General features: G+C 34.5%; 2 protein-coding genes and 1 long non-coding RNA gene across 8 annotated transcripts in view; all 3 read right to left on the reverse strand.

Moving 5' to 3' along the window:
• Positions 1–130: 130 nt before the first annotated feature.
• LOC145822787 (uncharacterized) lies at positions 131–3,600 on the reverse strand. The gene is made up of 2 exons (XR_014364487.1): positions 3,212–3,600; positions 131–3,079 (listed from the first exon to the last, which is right to left on the reverse strand). It is a non-coding gene; the product is annotated as an uncharacterized LOC145822787 (long non-coding RNA).
• Positions 3,601–5,463: 1,863 nt separating this feature from the next.
• On the reverse strand, positions 5,464–9,809 carry LOC145788864 (alanine--glyoxylate aminotransferase 2 homolog 3, mitochondrial-like). Its single transcript, XM_082920876.1, has 3 exons — positions 9,334–9,809; positions 7,341–7,520; positions 5,464–5,590 (listed from the first exon to the last, which is right to left on the reverse strand). Exons 1-3 carry the CDS (start codon positions 9,430–9,432, stop codon positions 5,564–5,566), a joined length of 306 nt encoding a protein of 101 aa, XP_082777002.1. The 5' UTR covers positions 9,433–9,809; the 3' UTR covers positions 5,464–5,563.
• A 7,525-nt stretch (positions 9,810–17,334) lies between these two features.
• Positions 17,335–22,941, reverse strand: part of LOC114322461 (uncharacterized) — a 186,561-nt gene continuing 180,954 nt past the window's right edge. For all 6 annotated transcript variants that reach the window (XM_082920869.1, XM_082920871.1, XM_082920873.1 and 3 more), the window contains 3 exons: positions 19,278–19,359; positions 18,171–18,239; positions 17,335–17,748 (listed from right to left, as the gene is read on the reverse strand). The gene's annotated coding sequence lies outside the window, so the exon portion shown is untranslated. The remainder of the gene's footprint in view (positions 17,749–18,170; positions 18,240–19,277; positions 19,360–22,941) is intronic.

A 22,941-nucleotide genomic window follows, 5' to 3' on the forward strand; every position in this document is an offset into this window, starting at 1 on the left:
GGGAAACACGGAGGCAATACCGGCAAGGGCTGCTCAGGACGGAGGCAAGAAGAAGAGACCGGCGGCAGAGTAGAGAAGAAAAATCTCACTGTGCCGATTTGTGTTGGTTTGGTTTTGTTTTTGGTTGTTGTTTGTTTGTTTGTTTGTTTGTTTTTTTTTTTTTTTTTTTTTTTTTTTGTGTAAAATTGTGATCGGGGTTGATCCCGGAGATGAATAAAAATATGGTTGGTGTGCAAAGCTATATGGGATGAATGGAATTGGAAAAAGAGGAAAAATAATGTGAAAGAAAAATAAAGAAAAGAAATAATAAAAATATATTTGAAATAAAAAATGAAAGATGAGGGAAATAAGGAAAGTGATTTGGAGAAAATAAAGAAAAGGAATGGAGATTGAAAGCAAACGGAGGAGAGATGATGTTTTTTTTTTTTTTTTTTTTATGTAATATATTATAAAAATATATATATATATATATAGAAAATAAAGAAAGTGGGCGACAAGGAGTGCACCAATTAAGCTTAAAAAAAAAAATTTTGGGCGGTGGATGCAAAGTGAGGAGAGAGAGTGGGGTGAAAAAAAAAAAGTGATGGGTTGGAAAGTGGAATGGCATCTCTCCAATCTCTTCACACTCAAAGCTCTCACAATGCACTCCCCAAAGTTTCACTCCTCTGACATTATCCATTTCTCCGATGAGTCCCGCTAAGATCAAACTGTCATTGGAAAACGCAATCACAGAGTAGAAAATACACGGATCGGGACGGAGATCGTACTGCCCAGACCAAGTCTTCGTCTCCGAATCAAACGTGTGCATCACACCGGAGTGTTTCTCCGTCACGAACAGCTTCAGATCGTCGCGCGCGATCGATAGCCACGTCAAAGCCGAGGAGTCTTTGAGAATCGCCGGCATAGGATCGCACAAATCTCCACCCTCCGATCGTCTCACTCCAACCTCCTCTACATGCTCTCCCCATCGAAGCTCTCCTTCTCGTTCGACCCGCTCCATCTGACGTGGCACCACATCGACGCGCCGCTGGTCTGGCGGGTCGACCCGTTGTTTGATTTCGATCCACACGTGCGACCTGGGGTCGAACGCGTGCGAAGTGGTGTGCGTGTGAGCGATGAGCCATGGTTTGGGCTTGTTGAGGTGGCGGAGAGAAGAAAACACCGCACGCTTCCATGACTTGCACACGTGTGAAGCCGGTACGAGATCGATGAGTGGCACGTACGAGAGGATTGTCTCTAACATGTCTCCATGGATTGAAGCTTCTTGAGCCACCACCATAGTTGCTTCAACCATGCTTTGAAAATGCTTTGTTTTGGGTTGGTGACTTGGGATTGGAAGCAAACAAGGACTTTCGCATATCACCTTCCACTGTGGCCTTAGATCCTCTATGCAGTTTGATCTGTTTATTGAAAGTGTTGTTGAAGAATCTGCCATTGAAGAAGAAATGAAGGAAATTTCAAGGTATGTGTAGAAAATTTTAGTGGACTAGGCTGAGGTCCGGCGGGCGGCTAAGGTGAGGTTGCCGCCCGCCGGGGAAACGAAAAATACTAGGTTCTAAACCCGCTCTGATACCATGTAGAAATTTAATGTATAAAGAAAAATGATTGTATTATTGATTCTTGTATTTAATTATTCTGTCTATTACAAATGGTTCCTTATATAGATGTAGGTGTAGTGGAGTAGGTGGTGGTAGGTGAGGAGTAGGTGAGTGTAGTAGGTGAGTGTGTAGTGGTGGTAGGTGATGGTAAATTCTAACAAAAACAATTCTTGAGTTAAAGCAATTAAATACCACAAGTATACCCAATCACTCAACGTATAGAACAAAAGAATACCATGAGCACTAAATTTTTATTTTTTTTTAACAAAATAACTAACTCATAGCTGCAAGCAAATATATAAATTCTTCTCAAAATAAGTATGTTCTCCCCCCAAACTAAACAATGCATTGTCCTGAATGTAAAAAATAAAATCAAAAAGTTAAGGAGATTACCTTAAATGATTAACCATGTCTATATGTGCCATTGCCTGCAAGGGGTTAGCGCCAAAAACAGAAAGGAAAAAAAATACAAACGAAAAACTAACAACTCCTAAAAGTAACATTATTTTGAATAACATGCACAAACCGGATCATTGGAAATTTTAATCAATAATTTTGAACAACTTTTTGAATGGAGTAAAGGAAGTTGGAATCGTCGATCGCTAATTATCTAAAAACTACGAAAAGGGTGTTTTTAGTTTCTACAACGCGCCACAACAAATGAAACACAAAATTCCAACAAAATCTCTACAAAAGAAGAGATAAAATTGCATAAGATAATACATGTATTAGCAGTTCACTCTTTGCATGTTTTTTTCCACATGAAACTATTAACAAAGTTTTTTTTTTCCACTTTTCCTTCCATTTCTTTTTCCCTTCTCATACAAGATCCACCGGATGCTTATCTTGAAATATAGCCCAAATTATTGGAAAGGAATTTCCAAACCTCACACATATGTTAGAACACTATAGCAATCGCAATCAAATACTTCACAGGATCAATATAAATAAATTATATATTACATATATATATATAACACCACGTATATCAGTATAACCAATTGCCCGATTTTTGTTTCATCATAGAGTAGTTGAAAAAGGCGTCATTTCAATACATTATGTAAACAAAAACCTATGAACTACTCAATTCTCAATTCAACAGCACACCCAATTTTCAAACAACACAATTCAAATAATTTTGGTTGAAACTCATATTAAATTGTATGAATCGAATCATGCATCATACAATTCTAACACCATACTAGTTGGAACCTGTAAAAGCGGTGTCAATAGAATTATTTTGATCAGTTACTCATGAAATACAACATCCATTTCCAAGGAATTCTAGCAATGTAAGTGAATTTATTCTTCAGTGATAACTGAGATTAGTGATAACTGAGATTAGAAATTACATGGTTGTCGACTCTACTAGCTGGTGCCGGAGGCAAGACGAGATCTGCTTCCAGATTAGGTTGAAGATATGCAAGCACCCCCATCACCTTCTATCTCCATGCCCATGTTAGCTTCCCAAGAATCACGCTCTGCATCACAACATCAAAAAGGATAAATGAAAAAAATAAAAACTAAAAAAAACTAGGGCCCAATTTAGTCTCCATTTCCAAGCAATGGCAGCAACATAAGTGAAGGAATTCTTGAGTGATAACTCAGATTACCTGGTTGTTGACTCACAGCTCAGTTGAGGAATTCTTTAGTCTTCATCACTTGTGTTACTACTCGCTGCTCAGTTGCCATTGAATAAAAAAGGGTCTACATTAATCGCCCAAAAAACGCATGGATTTATTATATATAGCCCAACAGACATTAATTATGTAGCAACTACCACCAATAAACTACTAAGTGAATTTTTAGACCATGTTGTAGAAGCTACACTGAAATTTCGAAATCTTAGCACGAGAAAACTTCTAACTAATTTCCCTACATTACTCCCTCAGGTATGATTTGAGATTGGCATGATTCTTTGCTTAGGATTTAGTTTCTTTATTTGACTAAATTTTGAGATTTAGAAGTAGAAAAAAAGAAATATGAAACATGGATATCAAATTTTTTGGTAACTTATCCTCCTGTAACATCAATCTTGCATTTGTAGTTTTCTCCATTATTGCTAAAGCTCCTGAAATGTAGTTTTCTCCATTATTGCTAAAGTTCCTCATGTCATCTTTTTGTTCTGTTCTTAATAGATATATGTAATTTATTTTATTAGAATGGTCTTAGTTATAATTCGTGTAATTGTGGTGTCCTCAAGATATTTGCATATGACAAATGCTAAAAGTGTTGGATATTAGGATTGAAATAAAGAAGTGTCTTGAAAATAGGTCAAACAGTTAAAAGAAGTGCATTAATTTCAATAAAAACTGCATTGAATTTAATAAAAAGGGTCTTGTGATTTCAAATTTATTTTTTTGTCTACTTTTGTGTCCTCGAGACACTTGTTAACAAGACCCTTCATATATTGGTATTCATAATTGTAGTTATATTTTATTTTCGTCCTGCCAATGCTACTTCAGAAATAAATTTTGTTCCTTATGTGATGCCACATCTTATTTTGTATGTTTAAAGTTATTAAGCACCTTCCCGACCTTGTTGGAACAAAATATGGTATAGTAATTTCGTACTAAATCTAATTGAGCTTAATGTAGATTTTGACAACTAAACACATATGTTTAATTTCAAAAAGGAGGATCTAAAAGAATCCTTAGAGCCTGGTGTCGAGAAAATTGAGAAACTAATTGGCATGAGTAGTATTTTATTTTTGAGTTACGACTTATGTCTACAAATTGGCTTTCCTACTTAACAAAAACAATAAAAATAGAATCATCTTTACCGACTCAAACATGAATGAATGAAGGTCCTCATACTAGGATCAACATCATGTAGAACCACCTCTCCAAAAATAAAGAAAAAATAGACGAATTTCATGAGTAAAACTATAGAATAGAAGAACAATGGCTACATCATCACATATGTAAGCATAATGATGAGGGGAAGAACTAGGAGAGAGGCATATATATCAAGCACCAAAAATACTTCAACATTCCAAATAAATAGTAACTACAAGTTAATAACACCTGCAATCAATTCATGGTTATTTTTTCCAAGTTTTGTTTGTTTCTTGTTTGGTTGAAGGCTATTTTTTATAAAATTAAACTTCTAAATAACTGAAAATCTCGGCGGTTGCCTCGCCCTCAATCTCCATCAGCATCTCCAAATTACATGGACTACACTAACAGGAATTGCAATGTATGTAGAACTCTGAACGTGAAGTAAAAGCAAAATTAAATAAGATGAGACAAAAACAATACACATTTTTTAACAATGGAAAAGTGGGGACATGCATATAGGAGTCACCCAAAAAAAAAAAAAAAAAAAAAAAAAAGAGAAGCAACAACATTATTTAATGGGAACTGCATTTTTATAACTAAAATCTATAGCGGTAGTGATGGAAAATTATTTGTACATCCACAAGCAAAGATGTAGGCAAGTTGCACCCTGCCATGACACAATATACATTGAATGCTTTGATTTTCAAGCTTTTCCAATAGAAGCCTCAGAGTAATACCAAAACAAAACTTGTCCCAATTCTACTAAAATAACTTTTTTACCTCAGAAGAGAAAATTTGGTCTATAAATAGAGTAGAAGTTTTCACTGTAAATAGGGAAACCAATGCACATATTAAAGCTGAAACACATATTAAAGCTAAAGCAGAACATGAATTTCAAAATTACTATACAGAGTGAAAATATTGTGACATGCATCAAGAATAGAGTCAAAGTGAAAATATTGACATCATGCAATGCTATAGCAAAATACACATCAAGAGAGAGAGGAGAGATAGTGACAGTGGTGATTAAGAGTTTGATGAGGGTGTGTGGTCATAAAGCAATCAATGGATAGAGAAATCAATACCAATAAAAGAAGACCACTAGAGGTTTGAGATTGAAAAATCGAAGCCACTGAGCATTGAAAAATCTTGTTAAGTTGCAGATAAACCCTAGCTCTGAAATCTTCAACACACTTCATGAAGCTTGTTCACCTGATCATATTGAAATCACATAAACAAAAATAATCACAAGAATAATCAAGCAATTTTATACAAATTTCAATTAATCTCAAGAAATTTGAAGCAAAATTTAAGCAATTCTCCATCATCAGAAAGACGATTTCAGAAAAATAAATATATAGATTTCAAGATGCATGATGGATTTCAGACGATCTCACACTTCTTCTTCTTCTACTTCGTCTTAGGGTTTGAGTGTGGTTTAGGGGGTTTCTGCTGATTCGTCTAAGGATTTTTTTGTGCTTCGTCTTCATGTTCTCCATCTGAAAGACGATTTGAATGAGTCAATTTCAAAGGTTTTGGGTTTCTCAGATGGATAGAAGCTAGAGAGATCGAAAGGGTTTAGGTTTACGGAGAGAGAGAGCAGCGATGAAAGATAATAGAGAGAGAGAGAGACGTCAATAAACTAAGGAGTGAAAAGAGAGAGGAGACCGTTATGAAATCCTAATTTTGAAGCGGTGGAAGATTAGCGAGAGAGAGGGGTCTAGAAACAAAGGAGGGAAAAGAGAGTGAAAGTTGTGAAACCCTAATTTTTAACACGTTACCTTGGGGGTAAGTGGAAGCAAGCTTCAACCAACCAAGCTACCTTAAAATGTTGATATGGAGCTGAAATTAATAATATATATATATATACTAGTGTATGCCCGTACCTAAAGGCACGGTATAAATATTGTTGAGATCAAAATACAGTTATAATTTATATGTATCATGCTAAAATTTGTAAAATCTGTAACTTTTTTTGATAAAAATACTAAAAAAATATAAAGAAATATTCATCTTATGGATTAAAATATAATTTATCTAATTTGTTGCGCAAAAAAAAATTGAGGTCAAAATATAAATAGATGGTCCGTTTGGTTTAGATTTTCAAATAATTTTATAATTAGAGTTTGGTTGTATATTTTGAAAATAATTTTTACAAATTTGAAATTCAAAACTTATTTGGTTTACAGCTTTCAAAAATAATTTTTAAAATTTTCAATATGTATTTTATTACTTTTAGTAAACTTTTTAAATATTTTTATCAACATTTTTTACTTTTTCAGATCCATTCAATCTGAATACACTTAAAAATTATAAAATTTAGAGTAATGTTATAAAATTTACACTAAAAAATTTTTAAAATAATTTTTACAAATTTAAAATAAAATTTTATAATTTTGCATGATTTATGTATTTTAAGTATTTGAACTCAAATTATAGTAAATAATACATTTTAATTATTTTTTTATATTTTGTATAAAATAAATACTAACAAAAACAAAAACATAATTTGTTCCCAAGAGAGTGAGGCAACGGTGGCGGTGGCCGCAACGGACAACAAAACACACTTTGTGTCCAAGAGCCACAACAGCCCAAAAAAACAAAAAACAAAAAAAACTCTTCACCCCCACCCACCCATCCATCCTTTCTCGCTCATCTCACTTTTTCAAATTTCAAATTTTAAAACACACATTCACTCTCTCTCTCTCCCCTCAAAACACACTTTGCTACCCCAAGAAGAAGAGGCCAAATCTATATAGGCCAAAAAAATAATCCTGCCATATTAAGGGTTTGAGACGTGAGAGCAAGAGAGAGAGCGAAGAGTATTTGGGCGGGAATCAAGTGTTTGGTACATTTGAAAGGATTGATCTTAACCATTGATATACACTTAGAATTAATTTAGACCATTAAAAATCATTTTGGACATTTTTTAAAATCATCCTGCCATATTATATACATTTACCTTTGCCATTGTCACTATGTCAGGCACAATGCCTTGGGTCTCAAATCCCCAAAAATGGCTCCCAGTGTGAGCAAACCTAGATTGAACCTTATCAGCAATACAAAGCCCTCCTGCTTTCTTAATGCTGCTGTATACGGCAGGGAAGTAACCTGGGGCCAATTCAATAATTCCACCCACTCCCTGCCATTTTAGAGAGTAGTTCAAATTAGACAGTAACTCGGAAAAGGTTGTATTAATAGGAAAATGATATTCTCACACAATTTTCGTACAGAATTTAAGACAAAAATAATGTGACAATGACACTCTTGCAATTATGAACCATAGTGATGGGCATTTGACTATCAATGCAGGGATATAAATGCGACACATCATTTTGCATAAATTTTTAGGGTGCAAATGACAGGGAAGAGGTTGTATTTAAAGTTTCACGTATGGTCCACTGAGATGAATAACTTTTAGGGTGCAAATGACTGGGAAAGTCAGCTCTTGGGTAATTTTTTTTTTTTTGTCAAGGAAAGAATTTTTATTTATAAAAAAGAAAAAGAAAAAAAAAAAAAGAAGCGATTTTTACTCTTTGTCCATTCAAATGATCAGGCTCTGAATTCATGTATAGAAAACAGTAACATGAATCCCTATGTATGTATATGATAGTAATCAAATTAATTGATTCAGAAAGAAAAAACCAATACATGACATTAACATTTACAAGCAGCAGATACATTTAATTACAAACAGATTAATTAATACACACATCTGCTTATGTAAGAAATTTCTATTTTTATGCTTTGATTTCACATACTTAAAAAATAAAAATAAAAACAGAAATATTGAAGAAGAAGAAAAGATACAAAATACACAAAGATGACATAGAGATCTTGTTGAGTAACATCTAAGATCTGTTTTGTTTTGTTGAAATGGATTGGAGAGAAGAATCAGGTGGCAGTGTAGATGTGGAGATGGAGGAGGACGATGAGGGTGGAGTAGAGGACGAAGAAGAGAAGAGTGTGAATAGCGATGGACTTGCCGTTGGTGTTGAGGCTCCCAAATTCGACAAGGTGGTTCTTACCAGGTATCTGGAACAGCAACCCCGGTGTAAACACCACGAACAACACCACTGCTACTAGCACAGGCCCCCAGTCCGCCATTGAAATTTACAGACAGACACAGATTATCACCAACTGAACTAACAACGACTTGGATTGGAGCTGAAGAAGAAGACTACTGGTTACGTCTGTGGACGTGAGGACACTTACGTCTGTTCTAATCCAAATTCAAATTGACCAAACCTAACCTAACCCAACCCAACCCAACATTTTTTTTAATTAAAAAAATTCAATAAATTATAATCATAATATTAAACTTTAAATAAATACAACCTATACTAATAATAATTAATTGATATAATGAAACTTTTACAAACTGCTAACTTAATTAAATGTGTAGGTTGCTAACTCATCAATATTTTTTGTTTACAAGATTTTTGTTAAAGAAATATAAATTTAAGGATGTTCTTAGTGGTACCAAAAAAATATTAAATAAAATGATGATGATCATGATGACAATAAAAATGAACAAGCTTCTATGTCCCTGGCAACAATTATAAGAAAATCCTCCATTTAACCTGTAAGTCTGTATTGGCCACGGAATTCTAATAAAAACAGGAAATCAAACCCCAAATTACATATGTATTAATGAAATGAAGAAGAAGAACAGAGAGAGAAGGGGAAAAAAATAACAAATAAACAACTCTAAAAATGTATGTATTCATGAAATAAAGGAGAAGAACAGGGAGAGAAGGGAAAAAATATCAAACCCACATCACACCAATCAACAAAATGTACATAACCTTGAAGCGAATGTACAATAAAGAACTGCAGGAAACCCGAAATTGGGGTAAAATACCTCTCTTCTTGAAGACGACAGTGGGGTTTAGCCAAATCAGTCAAAAACAAAAACAGAGAGAGAAGGGGTGAAAAGACTCAATCGATCTTACCTTGCGAGAGCACCGTCGGTAGCGAAGGGAGCCGAATTGAGCAGCGTAGCGAAGAGCCTGCAGAAGATTGTCTGTTCGGCACCGAAACAACGGGACCATCGAGCGGTGAACACGGACAGAGTGCAGAGTCGGAAACCCTAGAGAGAGAGTGAGGGCTTGATGAGAGAGAGTAGGAGTTTGATCGTCTCAATCGGGAGGAGATTTTAGGGTTTTGGAAGGCGAATTTGTGGGGGTTTGGATCGGAGCGAGGGGATGGAGAAGGGAATGTTGGCGGAGAGTCGACGCCATGAGAGAGAGATTAGAGAGAGAAAACGGTGAAGGACTTATGAATGTAGGCATAAGGATGATTTTCAGAGGGAGAGAGTCTGAACACAACACCCATCTCATCTCTCTCTCAACTAGAACACATTGAGAGAGCACGTGGAGAGAGAGTTAAGAGACGTTTGGCAGACGTGGGAGAGAGAGCAGACGTGGGAGAAAGAGTAGAGAGTGTTTGGGGGAGGAAAAAAATTAATGTCAAACCGTAGATATTGATTAAAAATTATTTCAGTCATTCAAATAAAATGTAACATATTTTCAAAAATTGTTTAAATAAATACATTTTAACACATTTTCAAAAGCTGTTATGTCTCATAAATAAATACATTTTAAGCCTTTCAACTTCATAATCAAGTTTGCGTAATCTAATTTATAATTAAGGCCTTACACTTTTTTTTCTCTTTAACATTTTTTTTAATTTATATATAAAAAAATTACTTTTTCAGTTAAAATAATTTAAAAATAAAAGAAAGTTGAAAATATTGAAAGCAAAAATAAATAAGTTAGATAAAAAATAAATAAATAATAAAAACTGTATATTTTTAATCTTTGATGAAGTCCCTTTCATTCACTTTCTGCTCTTATTAATTTTTTTTTTTCTTTTTATCTTTTTGTTCGTTATTGGGATATAAACTGAAGCAACGTAACTTTGAATAAATCACAAAAGTGAAATGATTTATTTATCGAATTTGTTGACACTCGAATCGTTTGAATTTGTGCCAGCTGGACGATTGGTTTCACCTTTGTCTACCGCAGTTGTCATCCTGTCATCTAGATGACTAGTGTGAACAAATTCATGCAATTCAGACGGCACCAAATTAGATGAATGTAACATTCCTGGTCACGAAAATGGGTCAGGGATTTGTGGGGCGGGAAAAACCGAACCCCATTAGAGGCGAGACGGTGGAATAAAAATGGTCTTCGTTAGGGATGAGGAATGGAAATGGAAAAAAATAATAATAATTATAGATTGGGAACAGAGTGTAAAACTCACCCTTCTTGTCTCGTTGTCATTCCTATTTATAACTTCTCCAACTGGTCGGGGTACGAGTTGGGCATTGGCCAGGTCGGACCGGACCAAAATTTTATCACTTTATAAGCAATTTGTGTTGAGCTGATGTAATCAATTTAAGTCAAATCTAAAATTAATAGTATAATATAATTTTGAATTCCAATTATTATTATATATATATATATATATTTTAAATGTCAGCGAACTAATTTTTATGAAATAAAAATTGTATTAAAAAGTCATCCAATCTAACGTTCCAACATACATAAAAATATATAATAATATTTCACTTATTACAAATACTTTAATAATTAAAATATTATGTACTATAATATTATGCATTGAAGCATGAGGATGGAGCATAGCTCGCTTTCGGAGAGTTGAGATACAGGTTTGTAAAATTAATTTAAATTGAATAGATTACAATTGTCCTTTTTTTTTTGGTTATGACAAATGCAAATTAAATAGGTTATGATTATTGAATCGATATAATTTTTATATGTTTACGAAATAAAAAAATGAAATGTCCAACATACTTAATAGTTCGAATTATCAAAACGATATCGATGATAGACATCACAAGACTAAACAGCGCTCTTCAGTTCAAATTATGGACCAAAAAGAATTTCCTCATATAAAATAACTACGTTAGTGATCGGGTTTTTTGTTTCTCTCTCTAATTTAAGAGTGGCCCGGAGAGAATTCCTTCATATTAAATAACCACATTAGTGATTGTGTTTCTTTTTTCTTTTTTTTTCTCTCTCTCTCTAATTTAAGAGGTTTCATAGGGCATAGGAAATCGAATTAAGAGGAAGATCCGTTCCAATTTAAAATGTGGATTAGAGAGCATTGTTTTGGCCCATGAAGCCTACCACATGCCCGTTTAGATAATCTGAATCGTTCATTTTATCAAGCACTTTGTGTATTTCATCTACACAAGTCCATTTGATAACTATAACTTATTTAATTTTTGTTTTTTCACCAACAAAATTGACGATAATTGCGTTCTTATCCGACATGACTGCAACACTTATTTTGAAGTGTCGATACTTCATAGCACCTAAGTCTTTGCAACAACTTTCTAAAAGTTCTTATTGACCGGTATCCGGTTTCGATCGAATAAACTTTACCATTGCCAAAAACTTTACAATGCATAAGGTTCATTCTATCTTTTGATGATTACCGATTTTTATATTTTCTTCTTATTATGTGTTTTTTATTGACATTTTTCATTTTATTTACATACTTTTATTGCTTAAGAGTTTTGTGGTCCAAACATTACAATGCATACATATGATATTAGGATAGTTAATTATTATTATTTATTTTATTTTATTTTTATCAAACTAAACTAAGCCTTGTATTTCAAACCGATCCAACCCAATAATTTGTCTGTGTATTGTCCCCTACAGCCACTGATCCCAACCACGTCGATTTTTGTTATATGTTCTTCTTATTATGTGTTTTTTATTGACATTTTTTATTTTTATTTACATACTTTTATTGTTTGAGAGTTCTCCCGTCCAAACATTACAATGTATACATATGATATTATAATAGTTTTTTTTTTTTTTTTATCAAACTAGACTAAGCCTTGTATTTCAAACTATTCCAACCCAATAATTTACCTTTGTATTGTCCCCCACAACCACTGATCCCAACTACCCAATCCTGCTAAATTTAATGTCATTTTTCATTAAGTTTAGTAATTAAAATGCTTTTTTTTTTTGTTGTTAATTTTACTTAAGAAAAATAGATAAATGATTTAGATTGAAAACTAATCAAAATATTAAGGTTTAAATTGATCAAATTAAAAATTCAAGATTCATTTTGTTATAAGGATCATTTTTTTTTTCTTTTGGATAATTTCTCCTAACTAATATTGTTGGAATGAAATAAAATAGAATGATCAATTTATTTTATATATTATAAATATTCATTATTGACTAAAAAATAATTATTACGAAACAAGATTCAATACAAAATTAAGAGACATTTATTTTAATTAAAGAGACAACACTATATTTTAAAATTAAAAAAATGGAGAGATATGTGTAATGCCCTCAAAATAAATCCATAAAACATACATTCATGACATGCTTAGACATAAGAGAATAAAGCATAATTACATTTCATCAGAGTATTCATTACAAAATATATTACATGTTGACAACAAAAGTAAATGCCCTATACGCTTACAACTTTTCAAGTCAACACTTGGATACAAAGAGAGAGTACTAACTCTACACAAAATAAGCTCGTGGCTTGATATACATGTAATACAACAAAAATAAACAAAGAGTCTTCAACTCCCACAGCCATCCAAGCTAAGATCTCGGAGGCGGCATAATACCTGGACCTGAAAATGATGTCCCATATAGGGTGAGCCAACGCCCAATAGAGATATGCTAAACATAATATGAGCAATAACTAAAACATTAGCATTTGATAAATGTTTAACTCATATAAATCAATTCATAAACCATTTCAATTACATGACAAAAGTGTCCATGTTTCATTCCATTTTCCATTCCTTATCCAATTTCTCAATTCATAATCCTGGCTCAGAACCTGGCCGTATACTTTAAATGAGAATACATCTCATATCAATAATTCATCCATTTCAACAATTCAATGAGATAACAACTCATATCAAAACACTTCCATAAGCCTCAATAGATACACATAATTGCTGTATCAAAATACATAAAAACACTTCCATACTTACAAATGATACACAGATTTGCTGTATCAATACTTCAATAGATACACACATTTGCTTTATCAATGGAGTCCATCCCCTATCTCCTCCCAAATAATATCCGGTTTAGGAGTCCATCCCCTATTTTCCCCTAAACCGTGGAGTACATCCCCTATCTCCTCCCACACAATACAATGTATATAAACATATATCATATACATAATCAATCAATACTTAAGTTTGATGCATTATTCCAACCGTCATATCCGATGACATACTCAATTAATTAGTTTCAATTTGCCTAATCATCATGCATTGTCTACAACAATCAAGATTATCCTCCACCGATAGCCCAAACAATTATTTCTAAACAGATAATAAATGCATTCAACAGACAAGTATCAACAATTTTCAAAGGTGAGCGATCAATAATTCCAACTCCACCATTTTATTACATAATGAACCAATTTCATTATTTCGAACTCAATTTCATGATTCCATAACAATTGTCATTAATTATACTAATGACCCAAATATACCCAAACATGGCATTTTCCCCTTTTTTCTCAATAGTGACCCAAAGGTCCAAATATTATCAACAACATCAATAACCTCCTTTTTAGACCCAAAACCCATTTGTTTGAATCAAAAGAGCAAAAACCCCTCTTTCCAATATAACACATTACAAACCCTAACTTCCCAAATCAAACCATTTATACAAAAACTCAACATTTAGGTTAAAGCTCATAAAGATGAGTAGGAATCCCTACCTCAAGAGATGAAACCCAAAGGAGAAGATGAAGAAATCCCGAAATGCTCCAAATCCACAAATTCTCGGATTGATAGGAAGCCCACACCAAGCTCTACACTTTTTGTAAAGGCTTAAGGGTAGGATATCACTCTAACTAGATCAAACCCTAGAGAGAAGATAGATTCTAGAGAGAGGAGCTCTCAAAAATGGCTTTTGAAAAGTAAGAGAGAGAAGGAAAGTGTAAAAGTGATCTAAGATCACCCAGCTGCCAACTGATATACGATTAGTCCGCTCGAGCGGAGAATAGGACGCTCGGGCGTCAAGTACAAAAAACTGAACCCGCTCGAGCGCAAAAATGCCCGCTCAAGTGCCAAGACACAATTGCAAAACACACCCGCTCGAGCGTAGATTAACCCCTTCCAATATTTTTACAGACCTTGAACACCTGCTCGAGCACCAATAGGTCCGCTCGAGCGCGACCCGCTCGAGCGTAAGGAAATCCGCTCAAGCGTAAAAAACGCACCTGCAGAAGTTTTGCAGAGGCACAAAATGCTGAAAGTGTGTAAACTCCGCTCGAGCGCAATGGGACCCGCTCGAGTGGACCACCAAAAATCTGGGCAACAAGGAATGAGACTAAAGCTCAACCAACCTGTTCGAAACACACCCAATACATCCAAAAACTCAAATATATGGAATTGAAGGATGACAACAAGACATATACAACAATCAACTCCACGGAACCTAAGTCCGGATACAATAATCAATGGAGGAAGAACTAGGATCGCTATAATATGTTTCACTAATTTTCCTTTTTATTATTGTATGGTAAATTAATAAGGAATTTTATTTTTTATTTAATTCTATCGAATAAAATATTTTGATAAGTGGGCATTTGTAATTTTTTAAAGTACAGAGAACAATCTATATTTTAAGCAAATCGTAAGGGATGTATTTGTAATTTATCCATTATGGGAATGACCAATTAGTTTCACTGAAATTTTTTCTTTTTTTTTTAATTAAAAATATGGAAAAAAATTCAAAAAAAAAATGGTTTAACCATTCTAATAAAATAAATTATGAGTTTTTAATTGTGTCAATTTAAACTTTAATTTTTTAATTTAAATTATTTGTCTGTTTATGTCAAATAAAATTGATGAAGGATTAACATTTAAGTCATTATATTCAATATATTTCAAACCAATTCCAAATTATCTCTATTTCCAAAACTATTTCAAATCAACTTTAGCTCTATTACCAAAGCTGCATTAACTGAACCAATATCTAAGTTGAAGTATGTAGTACATCATATTTTCAAATTAATCGATTTTTTTTTAAAAATTTTTTATGAAACTTTTTAAAGAAGTTATTTGTTACTAATTATAAAAATTTAAAATACAATGAATTTGTATATCGAATTAATAAAAAAAATATTTATGAAGCTTGTGAAAAAAAATGTGTTAAATTTAAATTTGGATGGTCAATGTGGAATGAGTAACTAATTTTTAAAATTTTGGTTGGTTTAAAATTATTCAAATATAATTTTTAAATTTTTAATTCATATATTTTTTTTATATTTATAATGAAATTTGTTCATATATGGCCATTTGTTTTTCAGATACATATACTTAAAAAGTTTAAAAAAAACGACTGGAGAAATCTTTAAAAAATTTAATAAATACAAAAAATATATATTAATTTTTTTTGTATATTTGTTAATATTTAGCGATTTTTTTTTTATTAAAAAAAATCATAAATTTTATACGTTTTAAGTGTATTTAAATTGAGTGAATCTAAAAAGAGCTCTGCTACGTAACTCAAATTTGAGCTTGGCTCGAATGGCTCGAATTTCATCTTACTGGTCGTCCGTGCAACGCCCTGTATTTTATTAGTCGGATAACATTATCAATATTCATTAATTTAGTCTATTTACAAATGACAATTCATCTTTTGATGAATAAATAAATATACATGTTCCCTCTCGCTAGATATTTAAGATTGGTCTATGCATCTTTTGATGATATATACATCTTTTGATGATATATTTATACAAAATAAACCATTTCATTAGTCAAATTAAGTATACTTATATCTCTATTTATAACGCTAGTCAACGTTAATCTAGGCCTACCCCGTCCCCTAACACTTCCATCTACCGTTACAGCATCGCATCTCTTAACTACTGCCTCTGTTGGTCTCCGTTGAATATGACCAAACCATCTCAAACGATTATCTCTCAACTTATCTTCTATCGGTGTTACTTCTACCCATTCCCGAATACACTCATTCCTAATCCTGTCCTGTCTAGTCTTACACATCCACTTTAGCATCCTCATCTCAGCCACACTCATCTTATCTACATGATGTTTCTCGGTTGCCCAACACTTCGTCCCATACAACATAGATGGTCTAATAGCCGTTCTATAAAACTTACCTTTTAGTCTAGTGATAAGTTTTATAGAACGGCTATTAGACCAGCTATTTATTTTTATATCTATTTTATAAAAATTTGTTCGCTCGCATTTAAACCATCATCAGCAACAAGCATTCCAACAGAAAACCAACAACACAAGTGCACTAGAAAACCAACTGTAGTAGCCCAAGTTTACAATGGTTGTGATGGATTTAGTGTTTGTTGTTGGAGGGAAGGAAAGAGAGATTTTCAAAAGAGACTATAAGAGAGAGTTGTCGCCATCTCCTCCCTACTCAAGGTTTTGCTCCCACTGTGAAATGTGGTGGTGTTGCCAATGGAGAAGGAACGGGAAGAAGATGGAAGAAAATAGTCGAAGATAAGGGGGTGTTTGCTTGTTATGCTAATATTAATGTGGCTTGTTTGGTTGCAAGGATAGATTCAGTTTTTTTTGGGTCAAAGAGAGAATGCTAGTATGTTAGTAAAATTAGATTATAAATTTAAGGAACCGCCGTTGATCCATCAACTCGAACCTCAAACTTTCCACTCACCGCGGTAACCCTAAGGCGCGGCTACATGCCAGTCGGCCACAAGGGCCTCGGCCGGATGGATTTAGTTGGGTGTTTAGTATTTAAGAAATAAAAGGTAATTTTGGCATCTAGTTGCCAAAATATACTGATATAAATAAGACATTTCCGTTGCTAAGAGAGAATAGTGTAATTTCATTTTAGAAACCACAGGGAAGTCCGTGTAATTAGCCCATAAATAAAACAAAACCAGATTCAAAATGACAGAAGACACACAAAAAAGCGTTGGAAGGGTAACGGTATAATGTGTATACTTAATTCACAAAAAGGCAAATTACACAAAATAATAGGTATAATAGACTATTAGCACAACTGTAACAACCAAAATATAGCTCTATTTGATGCAATTAAAGGTCACTCTCACAAACAACATCACTAGTCTAAGCGTATAAAGGTGAAAAGGTTGTTACAAGGAATAACGAGTTGCGAAAGAAATTCTCATGTCCTCAAACTCAACTAGCACAACAGTCTTCCTAGTCACAAATTATAAGGAATGGGATGGGATCCCTAATTTAGTTCTAGCTTACTTTTAGTTTTCTTCATTTTCGCTTTAAATCGAGATTTTGCCACTAGCGTCTGCATTGCGTTTGCAAAATTCCCAACTGCCATAACAATCAGTAGCACCCCACAGGTAACAACCTGACCAAAAGTAAATTAGATAATCCATTAAGTTTTATCCCAGTATGAGAATGGTTATTAAAATCGCGATCCGGATCATAGGATACGATCCTATATTGCTAAAAAGATCCATATCGTTGTAGGATGGGTGCTATAATAGGATCACAAGTAGGATCATATGGGATCGTGTAGAATCGTATAAGATCATAGGTAGGATCATAAGTAGGATCGTTGATTTTTTGATTTTTCACCTTACGATCCTGCCTAGGATCCCGATTTTAACAACCTTGACTATGAATCCAACTAAGATGTTAAATTACTCAAGCAAATACTGAAATAGAATTAAGAATTTAATCTTAAAAGCAAAGTAAATCACAAATATAAAACCAATGGCAATACTTCTCCAAGCATCCACATAACAATACTCAAAACATACTTCTTACCTGCCACTCAAAAACAACACCTGCCAGTGCAGCTTTAAGTAGCAAAATTCCGACATATGCTTCAAAGCCCTGAAATCAAGAACATACAAATAAAGGTCACTTCAATTTAGCTCAGATTTCTATGGTGACATATTATTGCTTCATCTATTGGATTAGTAGCAACTAACAAATGAAAGTGAACAATTAATTTGCGAGACCTATTACTGAAGAAAATATGTAGTAGAACTATTAAGCAAATGAAAGGCCTTGAGAAGCCAAAAAATCCATCACAAATACTATAGGCATGCTCTAAGTAAATTTCTTTTGAAGTACTGGATCTTCTTTCACTACAACAAAAAACACATTTGGCGACCCAAAAATTTGTCGCCAAAAGTACAAATTTCGTCGCTAAAAGAATCAGCGACAAAGTATACAATTGGTTGCCAAAGCCCTGTCACTAAAAGTATTAGTGACGAAATTAGAAATTGCCACCGTATATAGACATTTAGCGACAAACAAAATTGGTCGCTAAAAATCATATATTTTGTCGCTATAAAATTACAATTTGTTGTTAAAAGGTTAAAATTTGGATAGGCTATGTAGTTTTAGTGACAAATAAATGCATCGCCGAAAGTACTATTTAACGACAAAATTAATTTGGTCACTAAAAATCACGTTTTTAGTGACGAGTAAGTTTTGGTTGCTAAAAGTTCTTGGAATAACCACTAACTTTTAGCGACAAAAACAATATGTTGTCGCCAAATATATTAACAGCGACAAAAACACCACCTGTCACTAAAAATTCACTACACAAATTTTGATTTCAATAATTTTCCTGTTCAAAATAATCCAAAACACCTGTTTTCCTGTGCACACTATATACACAAATGTAATGTAAATAATAATACACCTGTGCAAGACATTCGTACTAATTCAAAATTAATAGCTATGAAAAATCCCAATAAACATAATTACAATTCTCTGACAATCTAAAACATGCATACCAAAGTACTTACAAACTACTAACATCAAACCCATAAATACATTATCAAATCCTATGTCAAAATATTTTCAAAAACACAAAACTAAATATTTTGATGCTAAACATTTAATCCATAAATCATTTACCAAAATCCTATGTCAAAATATTTCCAAAAACACAAAATCAAATCTTCTGATGCAGCCCGAACTGTTTTCCACCATTGCCAATCTATACATGGAAAAAGAAAAAACAAATTTTAGATTGACAAAAAAAAAAGAAAAAAAAAAAATCGATATGAATTTCACAATTTTGATTTTAATTTTGTAACGGAAAGTCCAATCGGGTGCTGTTGGCTCATACAAGTCTATTTAGGCTTGAACAAGTTGCTCGTGCCAAGTTTCGGTGGTTTTAGTGGTCATTTTGCAATTTCGGCCCCCGAACGGGCCTTTTAAGTCTTATGTTTTACATTTTTTCTTGTAATTTTCTATCTGGAAATCTAATCGAGGTCCCGTTTGTTCCTACAAGTCTATTTAAGTTTAAACAAACTGGCCATGCCAAGTTTTGGTGGTTTCAATGGTCATTTCGCACTACAGCCCTTGAACATGCCTTTTACGTTTGTTTTACAATTTTCTTCGAATTTTCTAACAAGAGATCCAATAGAGGTCCCGTTTGTTCCTATAAGTCTATTTAGGCTTCAAAAGGCTGTCCGTGCCAAGTTTCGGTGGTCATTTCGAAATTTCGGCCCCCGAACGACCGTTTTAAGTCTTGTGTTTTACATTTTTTCTTGCAATTTTCTAACCGGAAATCCAATCGAGGTCCCGTTTGTTCCTACAAGTCTATTTAGGTTTGAACAAGCTGTCCGTGCCAAGTTTCAGTGGTTTCGATGGTCATTTTGCAATTTCGGCCCCCGAACGAGACTTTTAAGTCTTGTATTTTACAATTTTCCTTCTAATTTTCAAACTTGGGATCCAATCAAGGTCCCGTTTGTTCCTGCAAGTCTATTTAGGCTTGAATAAGCTGTCCGTGCCAAGTTTCGGTGGTTTCAGTGGTCATTTCGCAATTTTGGCCCCCAAACGGGCATTTTAAGTCTTGTGTTTTACAATTTTCCTTCTAATTTTCGAACCGAAGATCCAATTAAGGTCCCGTTTGTTCCTACAAGTCTATTTAGGCTTGAACAAGCTGTCCGTGCCAAGTTTCGGTGGTCATTTCGCAATTTCGGCTCCCAAACGGGCATTTTAAGTCTTGTGTTTTACAATTTTCCTTCAAATTTTCTAACCGGGGATCCAATCGAGGTCCCATTTGTTCTTACAAGTCTATTTAGGCTTGAAAAAGCTGTCCGTGCCAAGTTTCGGTGGTCATTTCGCAATTTTGGCCACCGAACGGGCCTTTTTAGTCTTGTGTTTTACAATTTTCCTTCTAATTTTCTAACCGGAGATCCAATAGAGGTCCCGTTTGTTCCTACAAGTCTATTTAGGCTTCAAAAGGCTATCCGTGCCGAGTTTCGGTGGTTTCAGTGATCATTTCGAAATTTCGGCCCCCTTAACGGGCCTTTTAAGCCTTGTGTTTTACATTTTTCCTTATAATTTTTTAACCGGAAATGCAATCAAGGTCCCGTTTGTTCCTACAAGTCTGTTTTAGATTGAAAAAGCTGTCCGTGCCAAGTTTCGGTGGTTTCGGTGGTCGTTTCGCAATTTTGGCCCCTGAGCGGGCCTTTTTAGTCTTGTGTTTTATAACTTTCCTTCTCATTTTCTAACCGGAGATCCAATAGAAGTCTATTTGTTCCTACAAGTCTATTTAGGCTTCAAAAGGTTGTCCGTGCCAAGTTTCGGTGGTCATTTCGAAATTTCGGCCCCCGAACGGGCCTTTTAAGTCTTGTGTTTTACATTTTTCCTTGTAATTTTCTAACTGGAAATCCAATCAAGGTCCCGTTTTTTTCTACAAGTCTATTTAAGTTTGAACAAGCTGTCCGTGCCAAGTTTTGGTGGTTTCGGTGGTCATTTCGCAATTTCAGCCCTCGAACACGCCTTTTAAGTCTTGTGTTTTACAATTTTCCTTCTAATTTTCTAAACGGAGATCCAATACAGGTCCTGTTTGTTCCTACAAGTCTATTTAGGCTTCAAAAGGCTGTCCGTGCCAAGTTTCGGTGGTCATTTCGAAATTTCGGCCCCCGAACGGCCATTTTAAGTCTTGTGTTTTACATTTTTTCTTGTAATTTTCTAACCAGAAATCCAATCGAGGTCCCGTTTGTTCCTACAAGTCTATTTAGGTTTGAACAAGCTGTCCGTGCCAAGTTTCGGTGGTTTCGGTGGTCATTTCGCAATTTCGGCCTCCGAACGGGCATTTTAAGTCTTGTGTTTTATAATTTTCCTTCTAATTTTCTAACCGGGGATCTAATCAAGGTCCCGTTTGTTCCTACAAGTCTATTTAGGCTTGAACAAGCTGTCCGTGCCAAGTTTCGGTGGTTTCAGTGGTCATTTCGCAATTTCGGCCCCCGAACGGGCATTTTAAGTCTTGTGTTTTACAATTTTCCTTCTAATTTTCTAACCGGAGATCCAATCGAGGTCCCATTTGTTCCTACAAGTCTATTTAGGCTTGAACAAGCTGTCCGTGCCTAATTTCGGTGGTCATTTCGCAATTTCGGCCCCCGAATGGGCATTTTAAGTCTTGTGTTTTACAATTTTCCTTCTAATTTTCTCACCGGGGATCCAATCGAGGCCCCGCTTGTTCCTACAAGTCTATTTAGGCTTGAACAAGCTGTCTGTGCCAAGTTTCGGTGGTCATTTCGCAATTTCGGCCCCCGAACGGGCCTTTTTAGTCTTGTGTTTTACAATTTTCCTTCTAATTTTCTAACCGGAGATCCAATCGAGGTCCCGTTTGTTCCTACAAGTCTATTTAGGCTTGAACAAGCTGTCCGTGCCTAGTTTCGGTGGTCATTTCGCAATTTCGGCCCCCGAATGTGCATTTTAAGTCTTGTGTTTTATAATTTTCCTTCTAATTTTCTCACCGGGGATCCAATCGAGGTCCCGTTTGTTCCTACAAGTTTATTTAGGCTTGAACAAGCTGTCTGTGCCAAGTTTCGGTAGTTTCAGTGGTCATTTCGCAATTTCGGCCCCCGAACGGGCCTTTTTAGCCTTGTGTTCTACAATTTTCCTTATAATTTTCTAACCGAAGATCCAATAGAGGTCCCGTTTGTTCCTACAAGTCCATTTAGGCTTTAAAAGGCTATCCGTGCCAAGTTTCGGTGGTTTCAGTGATCATTTCGAAATTTCGGCCCCTGAACAGGCCTTTTAAGCCTCGTGTTTTACATTTTTCCTTGTAATTTTTTAACCGGAAATGCAATCAAGGTCCCGTTTGTTCCTACAAGTCTGTTTAGGCTTGAAAAAACTGTCCGTGCCAAGTTTCGGTGGTCATTTTGCAATTTCGGCCCCTGAACGGGCCTTTTTAGTCTCGTGTTTTACAGCTTTCCTTCTAATTTTCTAACCGGAGATCCAATAGAGGTCCGTTTGTTCCTACAAGTCTATTTAGGCTTCAAAAGGTTGTCTGTGCCAAGTTTTGGTGGTTTCGGTGGTCATTTCGAAATTTCGGCCCCCGAACGGGCCTTTTTAGCCTTGTGTTTTACATTTTTCCTTCTAATTTTTTAATCAGAAATTCAATCGAGGTCCCAGTTTGTTCCTACAAGTCTGTTTAGGCTTGAAAAAGCTGTCCGTGCCAAGTTTCGGTGGTTTCAGTGGTCATTTCGCAATTTCGGCCCCCGAACGGGCCTTTTTAGTCTTGTGTTTTACAACTTTCCTTCTAATTTTCTAGCCGGAG

This window comes from Camellia sinensis, chromosome 3, assembly GCF_055761805.1.
Source record: "Camellia sinensis isolate YWXY chromosome 3, ASM5576180v1, whole genome shotgun sequence".
Taxonomy (NCBI): Eukaryota; Viridiplantae; Streptophyta; class Magnoliopsida; order Ericales; family Theaceae; genus Camellia; species Camellia sinensis.